The 12,662-nt window shown below is 48.7% G+C and overlaps 1 protein-coding gene across 2 annotated transcripts; it reads right to left on the reverse strand.

The window, feature by feature from the left end:
• Window positions 1-964: 964 nt before the first annotated feature.
• FKBP1B (FKBP prolyl isomerase 1B) lies at window positions 965-11,737 on the reverse strand. 2 transcript variants are annotated; one of them, XM_059132512.1, is made up of 4 exons: window positions 11,537-11,737; window positions 8,007-8,054; window positions 2,670-2,782; window positions 965-1,615 (listed from the first exon to the last, which is right to left on the reverse strand). In XM_059132512.1, exons 1-4 carry the CDS (start codon window positions 11,571-11,573, stop codon window positions 1,571-1,573), a joined length of 243 nt encoding a protein of 80 aa, XP_058988495.1. In that variant the 5' UTR covers window positions 11,574-11,737; the 3' UTR covers window positions 965-1,570. The 2 variants fall into 2 exon arrangements, with proteins under 2 accessions (XP_058988495.1, XP_058988494.1); XM_059132511.1 differs by having other exon boundaries at window positions 965-1,570; window positions 11,537-11,732.
• Between the last annotated feature and the right edge of the window lie 925 nt (window positions 11,738-12,662).

Consider the following 12,662-nt stretch of genomic DNA (forward strand, 5'->3'; position numbering starts at 1 on the left):
CAACAGAAGTGAGACCAGGAATCAGGTAATTAAAAGCAAAGCACCCCCTTTCTCATTTCTTTTCCTCCATCTTAAAGCACTGCCTCTTAACTCCTCGATCCTCAGCAGAGGAATACAGCCCAGGGCTTCCTGGAGACAAAAGGGGTAGATGAAGCAGCTAAGATAACATGGACCCGTATCTCATGTATGACATTATGTGACACGTATCGGTGAATCTATGCAGGAAAGTAAGTACTGACCGACCAGCCTCTCAATCTTAATTCCAAGTCCTCACTGACAGAATAACCCTGACTATGGCTAAGAAATTTTCTCAGCTATGTCAAAAAAAATTTCTTTAGCCACATTGCCCCAGGCTCCACAGTGGGCTGGTTATAAAACCCAACTGGGAATTCCCATAAGTTAACAGTAAATATAGATGAAAATATGCAGTACATATGGAAACAAGTTCAGAATCATAATACTCCAGTGTAAGGGCAAAACTAGATAAACGCAAAAACAAGCTCAGAACCACACATTCTTTTCAAAAGTAACTTCCCAGTGTAAGCGTATAGCTCCAAGACCTAACTCACCTTCATTTGTTCAGGCGTGGTGGTCTTTTCCATTTGGGTGTGGGGAACTTGTCCCTCTAAGTCCAAACACATTGCAAGGTCACGTAAAGTGTTGAGATCTTAACGCCACATTGCTTGGCTATGGGGTTTGAACATAATATGTCCCTTCAATTAGAGAAGAATTCTGAGCCTGTGAGGTGAGTGGCAAGTTAATACCTACCTTGTAGGGCTGCTTAGAGGGTTGGTGGCAATTTCATTTAAAAATACATAGAACAAGGCCAAGCATGTACAGAACTCACATCACAGCTGTTTATCATTCCTGGCTACTTGGAAGGCTCCCTTCCACTCTTTCCCAAGGGCAACTGACTTATGGAGTCCTTAAAGCACTTCCTTCCTGCAATAAGGATGGACAGGAATTTGTTAAGCACTTAGCCTTTATTTTACATATTTCCAAAGAGGACATTGTATAAGTCAGCAGCCAACAGAATTTCTAAGAGAGGAAGTGACAGCAAAGGTAACTGGCTCAAGTCCCTCTGTGTATACCATGTACATTTCATGTCTGAGCACCTTGTGTGTCTGGCTTAAGTAAGGCAGTGTAGATTGTGCGAACAAGAAATCTGTATTCTGTGGTCAGAAATGGCTACGACATGCATCACGCAAAATGCACAACCTGAAATGCTTTGATCTGCAACCAAAGTTTCCTCAAGCAAAGATGCGCGTGAACGATGACGAACACATACGGAGCAACTTGGGCAGAGCACGGAAAATGCTGTGGGGCTGTGACGTTAGCGCACTGATCAAGAGCCCCGAGCAGGAGGAGCCGTCCCAGTGGCCGAGCAGGCTAGGAGGGTGAGCAGCCGCCATCTCCAGCCACCTCGAGTTCCTTCCTGCCTTCACTCTAAGTTGAGCAGCTCCACGTCAAAGATGAGAGTGGCATTGGGAGGGATGACACCAGGGTGGCCCGTGGCTCCGTACGCCACATCAGGGGTGCAGGTCAGCTTCGCCCTCTGCCCCAAGCTCATCTAGCAGGGATGGGGGCAGATGGGGAGAGGAGAAAGAGGACCCAGCTTGATTTAAAAGAAAAAAGTAAAATAACTATGGCATTTTCCCCACACCATCCTCAAGGTTAACTCTGAAGATCTGAGACGAATTTTCTGAGTGGCACACTGGAGTGACGCAGGATTTAGATTCTGCCTCAGACCAGCAGAGACTTGACTGTGGGGCAGTCACTTCCACCAAAGCAGTCCCAAATCCATTCATCCAACAACCACTGCTGGTTACTCAATTAGCGCATGGCCCCGAGACTTGGATTTGTTCATAATCGTTCCTCACCCTCTTCCAAAAGAACGTAAAAAGGTTGTATAAAAGGCACACATCCAAGTATACACTCAAGGAGTTAACAGGAGCAGTCCATTAAAGACGTGAAGCAATCAGAGGCCACCGCGAGGTGGGGAGGGCTGAGGCACCTACTCTAACAGAGCACTGAATGGCCTCGGAGACCGAGGGAGAAGGGCATGCACCAGGGCTCACCACAGCAGTCATCAACACCTGGCACTGGTAGGACAGGTGAAATTTGAATAAAGCGGTGAAATTTGAATAAATCGATTTTTAAATTTTGAATAACCAACCCCCAAAATTGAATGGATCGGTTCATAGTTCTGTATCAATGTTAATGTATCATTGATCACAAACACATGTATAATTTGATCATTGTACTACGGTTATGTAAAACGTTCACATGTGGGGAATCTGGGTAAAGAATATATCGGAACTATTTCTGTGATATTTTTGCAAGTCTGAAATTTTTAAGTTAAAACAAAACGAAAAACTTGGGTCTCTCCACCCTCCAACTCTCCTGCTGCCTCAGTCCCAGACAGCTGGTGGCTCACAGGCCTCCAAAGCTAGTGCCGAGCAAGCCTGGAGGGATGTGCTTGGACTGAGAGCCCCCAGAGTGACTTGAAGGGGTCATGCTGGCAATGAGGGGGAAGGGGTGGGGGCACAAAGCCAGGCTGGCATTCCTGGCAGTAGAGGCCAAGCCACGGCGGTCTGTAATAGGGCAAGGGCAGCAGCGTACTGAGCCCAGACTCCCCAAATCCCCCCTACTGAGGATTCCCATCTTACCTGGGCTGCACCCTCTTCAAAACCCTTGATGACTTCCTGTTTGCCGATTCGGAATTTGAAAGGTTTGTTTCTGTCTCTGGACGAATCGAATTTCTTCCCATTTTGGAGCATTCCTGTGAAAGCAAGAAGAGGATGGAGAAGGGCGGCGGCCAGGACTCAACTCCCAGATCTGGGGCCGCCTGTCTAAATCGGAATTCCTGGGGCACCTGGGTGGCTCAGCGGGTAAAGCCTCTGCCTTCGACTCAGGCCATGATCCCAGAGTCCTGGGATCGAGCCCCGCATCGAGTCCCGCATCAGGCTCTCTGCTCAGCAGGGAGCCCGCTTCCCCCTCTCTCTCTGCCTGCCGCTCTGCCTGCCGCTCTGCCTACTTGTGATCTCTGTTTGTCAAATAAATAAATAAAATCTTTAAAAAAATAAAATAAAACGGAATTCCTATTCTGCAAAAACCTGTGCCTCTTCCAATCTCCCCACCTGCCCTGTCACCTAAGCAAGAAACCCCAATACTTTGCTCTGCCTTACCCCACACACAGCCTACGAAGTCCTACGCATCTCTGCAATCTACATACTTTCTCCGTTTCTTCTACCACCCCATAACTCCACCACATCCCCATCGTGTCTCACCTGTGTACAGGACACCCTCTAACTGTCTTTGTACTCACTCTCCTTCCTGCCTTCCCGCAGGAGCTCCCGGAGGCAGATCGAAAGGCACTTCCAGACCCAGAGGCTGCCTGTCTGATAACCCTCGCTGCTTCCCCCTGCCTTGCCTTTTCCCCCTGTCCTATTCAGGTCACACCTTTCTCAAATACCTCTGTGCTTTACAGCCTTTTCTGTGTCACTTCCTCCGCCCAAGGATGTTTCTGCCTCAGGCTGCCTCTCCACCTGCTTTTCACAAGGTTCCCTGACATGCAAAACCCAAAAGCCATATCATTCCTTCCGGCAATGAACAGAACAAAGTGACCCAGTCAAGGGTGGCCACCAGACCCCATAAAAAGGGCCTATTTGAACCTGGAACAGCTCAATGCTGCCTCCAAGTGCAGTTGCCTTGTCATCCCTGAGGTAGAAATATTGTCTCATTCCTGCCGACTAAGGCTCAAGAGCTGTTTTTCTGTTTTTAGATCATATTGATGATTGGCTCAAAGATCAGACCTTCTTTTTAAAGATTTATTTTATTTTATTTATTTGAGAGAGAGAGAGCGGGAGAGGGGAAAGGTCAGAGGGAGAAGCAGACTCCCTGCTGAGCAGGGAGCCCAATGTGGGACTTGATCCCAGGACTCCAGGATCATGACCTGAGCCGAAAGAAGGCAATTGCTTAACGAACTGAGCCACCTAGGTGCCCCAGATCAGACCTTCTATAAACGATGCCCTCCCACAATTTCTTCCTGCACCCCGCAGATCACAACAAAAGGCAATTTTAGACCAGAGAAAAATCTGGCCCGTAAGTTCAGAGACGGGATTCTGACTTCATGCTGGCAATAACTCCCTGTGTAAAGTTAGGTAAATCACTTCCTTTCTCATGGCCTCAGTTCTGTCATGTTTAACACGAGAGATAGAGACAGGCTTAGTGTGTGAGCATCTATGACTCCACTTCCTAATTGCTACCACTTAAATGTATGCAAGGGGCAGTCTCATTTTCCTGCTTTCTGGGTAGAATAAAATGGATTCTTACTCTGGGTACAAAATCAGGCAAAGGAGAAAACCCTGCGGCTACACAGATGGATACTAAGGAGATCGAATACAAACTCAGGCACACACACAGGTTGCTAAGATAGAGATACCTGTGCGAGCTCATCGGCACTTATGCACCCACATTCATTAGAAAGACCCAATGGTCAAACAGATTCAAAGAGAAGATTTAAATCCACAAATCTACATACATTCAACAAGATGCATACTTGGACAAGTACACATACGACTATTCACACACACATTCCCTTTGAAAACTGCTTTCTCATTTCCCAACTTCTTCAGGTTTTACCTGACTCAATATACTTCGGACCATATGTAGTCATCTACTGCTACAAGTTCAGCCGAAACCATGCAGCCCAGAAACAGAAGCACATATATATGGTGACCTGATTCAACAAAGGTGTCATGGCAATGCAGCAGATAAAGGATGATTTTTTAAAAATAATTAATGGTGCTAGATCAATTGCATGTCCATATGGAAAAAAAAATGAACCTTGACCCTTACCTTATGCACACATAAAAACTGATTCCAGCTGAATGAGAGACTTAAATATGAAAAATAAAATAATAAAGCTTTTACAAGATAACAAACAGAAGGATATCTTCATGACCTAGGGACAAAGATTTCTGAACTGAACACAAAAGTACTAACTATAAAGGAAAAGATCGGTATGTAGGACTTCACTAAAATTAAGAACTTCTAGGGGCGCCTGGGTAGCTCAGTTGGTTAAGCATCTGCCTTCAGCTCAGGTCAAGATCCCAGAGTCCAGGGATCAAGTCCTGCATCGGGCTCCCTGCTCAGCAGGAAGCTTGCTTCTCCCTCTGCCTCCTGCTCCCCCTACTTGTGCGCTCTCTCTCTCTCTCTGACAAATAAATAAATAAAATCTTCAAATAAAATAAAGAACTTCTATTGATAAAAATGCCATTAAGAGAGTAAAAAGACAAGCGCTGGCATGGGTGGTGATTTGAATCAGTATAACTAACAAAAGACTTGTATCTACAATATATAAAGAATTCCTGGGGCACCTGGGTGGCTGAGTTGGTTAAGCATCTGACTCCAGATTTCAGCTCAGGTCATAATCTAAGGTTGTGAGATTGAGCCCCAGGTCAGGCTCTGTGCAGGTGTGAAACCTGCTTAAGATTCTCTCTCTCCCTTTCCTGCTGTTCCCCCCCCCCATGCTCTCTCTTAAATAATAATAATAATAATAATAATTTCCATAAGTCAATAAGAAAAAGACAGCCAACCCAATTTTTATATTGGACAAAACATGAGAGACTAAAGAGTATATCCAAATGGCCAGTAAGCACATGAAAAGGTATTCAACTTCATTAGTCATCAGGGCAGTGCAAATAAAAAACCACAATGAAATACCACCAGACACCCACCTCGGTGGGCCAAAAACAAAACAAAAACATGGTGATGCCAGGTGTCGATGAGGATGCGGGAGAACTGCAACTCTCGTATATGGCTGATGGCAGTAGAAATCGGCAGGACAACTCTGGGAGGCTGTCTGGCAGTATCTGATAAAGCTGAGCATTGCTATATAATCCTGTGCCCAAGTAGCACCACTTCTGGGTGTATACCAACCAAAATGTGTACATATGTCCATCAAAAGACACCTACAGGACTGTTCAAAGCAATACTATTCATAATAGCAAAAAACTATCAACAACCCAAATGTTCATCAATTGTTGCAAAGATAAATTATAATTTATTCATCATACAATAAACTGTACAGGAATAAAAAAGAACAAATTAGGGGCCCCTGGGTGACTCAATCCGTTAAGGATCTGACTCTTGATTTCAGTTCAGGTCATGATCTCAGGGTCATGGGATCGAGCCCCCATGCTGAGCTCCATGCTCAGCGCAAAGTTTACTTGAGATTCTCACTCCCTCCCTCTCTGCCCCTCCCCCTGCTCATATGTGCATTCTCTCTCTCCAATAAATAAATCAATCTTAAAAAAAAAAAAAAAAGAACCAACATAATCTCACAGACATAATATTGAGTAAAATAAGCCAAACACAAAAGAGTGCAGACTCTATGATTCCATTTCTATGATATTCAATAAGAGGACAAGCCAGCCAATTGATGGGGACAAAGGTATGCTGGTTACCTTCAAAGAGGTCTGATGACTAGGAGGAGAGATTAGGTAGATGCCTGGGCCAGAGTTCATTCTGGAAATGTAGATGCTGATCTGGGTGGTGGTTATATTTAAGTGTAATCACTTCGAAAAATTTCATTGAGCTGTACATCTCAGATTTATGTTCTCTACTGTGTTCATATTTAATTAAGAAGTTTACCAAAAAGTCCCATACAGTCCCCTCTAGGTTTGAGGAAACAGTCCCTCCCTAAACTAGAGGCACTCATGTCCAATGTTAATGTTTAATGCACATCACCTGCTCTCTGTATCTACTGTGAAAAGTCTTTGCAAAAGGATGTTGTGGTTTTAGTAACTTGATAAGTACTGGTCTGTCTACAACATGTAGAACAGATAAATCAATTACACAGGTCAGAGGCCCCAGAGGACTCATGGTAATTAGGCCACATCACCGGGAGATAAAACACAGCTCTAGCCCACTGACGTCAGCGACCGGCAACACAGCTGTTGAGAAATACCCACACTGTCTGCCTAGATTTAACCTGGCACTTCACACTGGCCCAGAGAACTGCTAAAAATGGCCCCATCTGAATGCGTCCTAGGAACTAAACTGGCCTTGCTGTCTGCTAAGTGGCTGTCACCAAGTTTGCCACATTGGGAAGCAGGTCACAAGGCAGAGCACTCACTCCTCTGGGAACAAATACCTGCTCGTGATCTTCCTGCCAGCAGACCTCAGGAACTCCATCTAGAATGTTCCTCAGCCCACCTGACCTTCCAGTATAGAGCATCCAAGAGGGATCAGCAGAGATGTGGGGCCCTTCTCCCATTCCCACGGCACCTTGAGACAGGCATTCCTGTCACCCTCCCAACACTGCCTGAGAGCCTCTGGATCATGGGTCTGTCCCACTCTCCAAACTCCCCAAAGAAGGAAGGAATCCTCCCTTTTCATCTGTGTGTCCCCAGTGCCCAGCACAGCATGTCGCACACAGTAGGTACTCAATAACAGTAAGCCAGTCGAATAGTCTGTTTTTGAAAAAAGAAAGGAAATGCTGGGGCGCCTGGGTGGCTCAGTGGGTTAAAGTCTCTGCCTTCGGCTTGGGTCATGATCCCAGGGTCCTGGGATCGAGCCCCACATCAGGCTTTCTGCTCAGTGGGGAACCTGCTTCCTCCTTTCTCTCTCTGCCTGCCTCTCTGCCTACTTCTGTCAATTAAATACATAAAAATCTTTGGGAAAAAAAAAAAAAAAAGAAAGGAAGGAAATGCTGAGGAAGTCAACCTCCTCTTCTCTAACAACATTGTAGGAGGAGAGACGAGTCTACAGGGAAGATCAGGGCTCTCAGGGCTTTAAGAAGGGACTTCTACATATCAGACAGGACCAGGAGGGCCAGGCTCCACGCTGCCCACCACAGAGGAAAGAGAATGGAGGTGGCTTGGCTCAGCTAGAGGCTGGTTCCACACGCAGCTCCTGCTGGGACAAGTGGGGAAGGGGTATCCTTGCAAGCCCCCTTTCCTGTATGCACAAGGCTGGCTCAAGAAGTGAGGGGAGCCTACCTGTGTAGTGCACCACACACGTCTGTCCCTTCTTGGGGAACGTCCTTCCTGCAAAGAGACGTGAACGAATAAGGTATTGGGAAAAGTCCCCTGGGATGTTCAGGTGTGCCTGTGACCCGAAGGTCTGGCCCACACTCCCCTCCACACCATGGGGATGCCCACGGCTCTACTTCCGGCTTTGTGCCTTGTATGAGCCAGGCTGGTCCCTTCACCTCTATTTGACTTGAACTTTACTCCCTTGCATTCCTCCACTCCACTCTCTCCTTGTTATTTTCCTTTCTTCAACTTCTCCTTTCCCTTTCCTTCATTCATTCCCCAGACATCGACTGACAGCCTATGACGTGCCTGGACCAGATTCCAGAAACACAGAGCCATCTATGAACTCATGGTGAAGTCAGGGAAACAGACACATAAATAAATAATCGATTATAATGCAGGATGATGGCTGCAATCAAGGATTAAGAAGCATAATCCTTCACACATATTTACAGAACCTACTACATGCCGAAGCCTGGGCCTGATTTCAGGGACCCGGCAGTAAACCATACAGACAAGATCCCTACTCCTCTGGAGTTCACATTCTAGTGGAGAGAAAGAAACAGTACTCAAATAAACAAGACGATTATAAATCATGATAATTCTCTAAGGAAAAGAAACACAATGACAAGTTAAAGACAGACGTGACGGACAGGCCGTTTTAGAAAAGGGGGTCCAGGATGGCCTCTCAGAAAAGGTGACATTTGGGCTGAATCTTGAAAGATGAATAAGATGCTGGGGAAAGCACTGCAGGAAGAGGGAGCTGCCTGCACATCAACTCTGAGACAGAAAAGGATTGGAGCATTTGAAGAAGAGAACCGAAGGCCCTGTGGCTGGAAAGAAGAGAGGGCGAGGGACACAAGTGGGAAAGAGCCGGATCACGGCGGGGGGGAGGGGGCGCAGCGCGGCGCTGGATTTAACTCCAAGTGCAATAAGAAATAAGAAGCCACTGGAGGATTTTAAGTAAGAGAATGACATAATCTGAATTAAGATTTTATAAGATCACTCTGGCTGCTGCGTGTAGGATGGACGATTAGGCGCCTCTTGCAATAATCCAGACAGGAAATCAATTATGGCTTGAGTTAATGTGGTGGCAGCAGAGAATAGAGCAAAATAGATATACTTGGGAAACGGGGCTGACAGGGTACATTAACAGAGTGGGGATGGGGTCCAGGAGGAGGGAGAAGGAGAAATTGAGTACAATGCTTGGGTTTTCAGTTTGGGCTACAGGATGGACCGTGAACTAATTCCAGGTGGGGAGGACTGGGGAGGAGCAGATTTGAGCAGTTGGCAATCTTGAAATGCCTATTAGACATCTGAGTTTATATTGCAAGTAGGCAGATGGAGAGTCTGCACTGGAGGTATCAATCTGGGCGGAATTTAAAGCCACAGGCCTGGATGGCAAAGCTTAGGGTGGTTAACAACTGAGTCAACACGTTGAAGACTCTGTGGGAGTCAGGGAAAGCATCTTAAAGGATTAATAGTTTGCCAGAGGAAATAAAGGGAGATAATCTGGGAAGAGAGAACAACACATTCAAAGGGCCAGTCGAGCACTAGTGCAAGCCCTGTCTGGCTCACTGCTGTAACCCCAGGGCCTAGCACAGAGTACGTGTTCAATAAATATTTGCAGAATGCTGGTGTGTTTAACCACTTTGCAGGAGCTTGTTGAAGTTGGAGAAGAAGGTGGTGGTGGGGGTAGGGGCTGTAGTAAGAGAGGAGGCTTGACTGTGGAAGGTAAGACTAGACTAGATCACCATTTGTCTGGAGAACGAAAGGGAAGGCTCATTAAAACACAAGGCAGGGAGGTGGGGTGGGGGTCAGTAGAATGGGACAGGAAAGGTCACACATGCATTTTAAAGGGTCCTCAGGCTATGGTGTGGAAAATAGGTGGTGAGTTAGGGAGACCCAATGGAAGGCAAAAAGGCAAGAGTGGAGGTGGGGTGACTAGTTCAGAAGATGTGCAGAAATCCAGGTGAGAGATGATGGTGGCCAGAACCAGGGCGGGGACTAATGGGATGGAGCCTAGAGATGTTCAGCAGAAGGACGAGTCCTGTCAGACTTGCTGTGGGGCTCAACCAAGATGCGGTGTCCCCAGTGCTAACAGTACAATAGCTCGGCCCTTCCGTGTCTTCTTGCTGGACTCAGGGGTTTAGACTGTTGAAAGCAGAAGGCCAAAGCTCTTCCAGGCTTTCTCTAAAAATCTAATCTCCCTCAAGAGAAAATGCCCCTTGTCCTTGGCCAGGGAGAGAGGATAACTAGAGAAAACGATAAAGGCTACTTCGAGCCAGGGAAGGGAGAAGAGGCCTCCAGCCCTCTGGCAGAACTCAGTGGCAGGGCTCTGGGGTGTGACGAGGTCTCAGGGTGACGGTTCCTGGGACTCAGCATCATGGTTCCCAGAGTGGACAAAGAAACCTGTCCATACCTGCCTGGTGATGGGGTAAGGGCCCGGGACCTCGAGAGACCACTGCCTTTTTTAACAAGGAGGGTGGCCTGGAACCAAGAGGTCCTCTAATTTCCTAGGAGGGGTGGGGGCTGTCAGTTAGGTCTCACATGAAGTCTGTCTGTCAAATTCTGCAGAAATGGAGGCTCTGGACTGGATTAAGTTTCATTTAAAAAATTTAAAAATGGCTATTCTTGCACATCCAAACCCATTTATGCAAGAGATGTCTGGCGTGTAAAGTAGTGGTGCCAGTCCCGGGGGGGCAGGGAAAGGGGAATAACAGAGGAGTGCTTGGGAGTGGGAAGGACAAGGCGCAGGAGTTGTTTTGGACTTTCTGAATTAGGTATCCATGGGACATCCAGACAGAGGTCGAGCAGCAGTTGGATAAACGGACCACCTTGAACTCGGGTCGTAGGTCTGGGCTGGAGGCTTAAGTTTGGAGGCCATCGGTTTGCAGACGGTAATGAAAGCCATGGGAGTGTACAGGATGGCTGGAGAGGCTGAGTGGGGCGGGGAGGATAAAGCAAGATGCAGAGGCGGCGGAGGGAGCGCTTCTTCCTTCCCAGACTGGCTGGGTCCCCACTACGTCTCACCGCCCAGCCCACAGGGGCCGCCCGACCGGAGGCCCGGAGGGGGGCGCGTTAGAAAGGGCTGCCCCAAGCAGAAGGGATCCCTTCCAGCTGTCCCCAGGGCTCACCTAGCAGACAGGGAAAGCAGAGCTAACTAAAGCCCTGCCCTGGGAAATCAGCAGTAGCAGATAAGTGAGTGGTTGCAGCCGCGGCGGCGGCGGCCCGAAGCCCCCGGGGCGGTGGCGGGCCGCAGACCCCCGCCTCCTGGCCACCGCCTTCGATCCCCTAGGTGAGCCGGCGCGGAAGAGGATGGTGGAGGATCGTCTGCTAGACCCCCAACAATCCTATCTGGGGTCTCCTCCCGCCGCCCCCATCCTATGTCCGCCCCCGACTCAGCACCCTCCGCGCCACCTCTGAATCAGACCCCCGCCCGCCCGGCTCCGCCCCGGGACCCTTCCTCCTCCCCCGGCTCCGCCGCCCGGTACCGTCTCCTGGGGAGATGGTCTCGATCTCCACGCCCATCGCAGTCCCACTGGCCCCGCCTCCGAGGGTCCCCGCTGCTGCCCCGACCCCGGCTCGGCTCCGGCCCTGGCCCCGCTGGCGCTCCGGCTCGCCTCCCCGCCGCCACTGCAGAGCCGGAGGAGGTGCGGCGGGAGTCGGGACCTGCGCGGGGAGGGGCCACGGGGAAGGGGGCGGCGGGGCGGAGCGGCGCGGAAAGGTGGGGTCGACTGGGGCGGGGCCCGGGGGAAGGGACCCTGACGCGGCTGCTCCCTAGCTTGGCCAGGCTTACGGTCATCAACTGCGGAGGATGGGGAGGAAGGCATGAGACACCCGCGCATCTATGCATCCATCCATCCATTTATCCATCGATCTATCCATCCGTTCAACACATTTATCTAGCATGTACTCTGTGTTAAGCTCTGGGGAGTCAAGCCGGTCCCACAGACTAGGGGAAAGCCGGCAACTAAACCAACACTTTAAGTACATGCGCTCACTGGAGTTCAGAACGTTAAGGAAACACCTGAGAGGTATTTACCCTAGCTCGACTGCCCGGAATGTAGGAGCATTCTGGCGACGCGCGGTGGGGTAGGGGGGGCGGGGGATGGGAGGGAATGGGATGGCAGGAAGGGAGGAAACCAGTCATTACCCTACTGCAACCACCCTAAACCCCTATTCACCATCCCTTCTGCCCCACTCATAGGGAACTTCCCACCTTTCAAGGCAAAGAACTGCGCCCTGCGGATACCAATTAAACTAAGGCAGAATCGCTATCACCAGAGAACGAAATTTGGGACGGGTGGGGACACGGAGAGTTAGTTACAGCGTGGAGTGATTCGTGCTGTGGGATGAATGAGTAAATTCTATCCTGAGCTCCTCTTCCACGTCAGACCCCTCACCTCCACCCAAAAGAGTTCCAGGAATCTGGAAAGGTATCTTTGGAGGAGATAACATTTGCTTGAAGAATGAATGGAACTTTAATTTTTCCCTCTCTTTTTCTCTCATTTTTCCATGCCTTGTTTTAAAAATTGACGCGAGGCCATGATTCTGACCAGCGGTACTGGAATATAGGCACGAGGATAAACGCCTGAGCAGAGGCATCCATAATGGGCC

Source organism: Mustela lutreola, chromosome 9 (genome assembly GCF_030435805.1).
Source record: "Mustela lutreola isolate mMusLut2 chromosome 9, mMusLut2.pri, whole genome shotgun sequence".
Lineage (NCBI taxonomy): Eukaryota > Metazoa > Chordata > Mammalia > Carnivora > Mustelidae > Mustela > Mustela lutreola.

What these genes read in the sequence shown, in the direction of transcription:
- FKBP1B (XM_059132511.1), bottom strand. Translation starts at nt 11,573, where the DNA reads ATGGGCGTGGAGATCGAGACCATCTCCCCAGGAGACG. An exon ending in GACCATCTCCCCAGGAGACG is followed by an intron (nt 8,055 to 11,536) that starts GTACCGGGCGGC and finishes GTCTCTTTGCAG; the next exon opens with GAAGGACGTTCCCCAAGAAG. An exon ending in TTGAAGAGGGTGCAGCCCAG is followed by an intron (nt 1,571 to 2,669) that starts GTAAGATGGGAA and finishes CATCCCTGCTAG; the next exon opens with ATGAGCTTGGGGCAGAGGGC.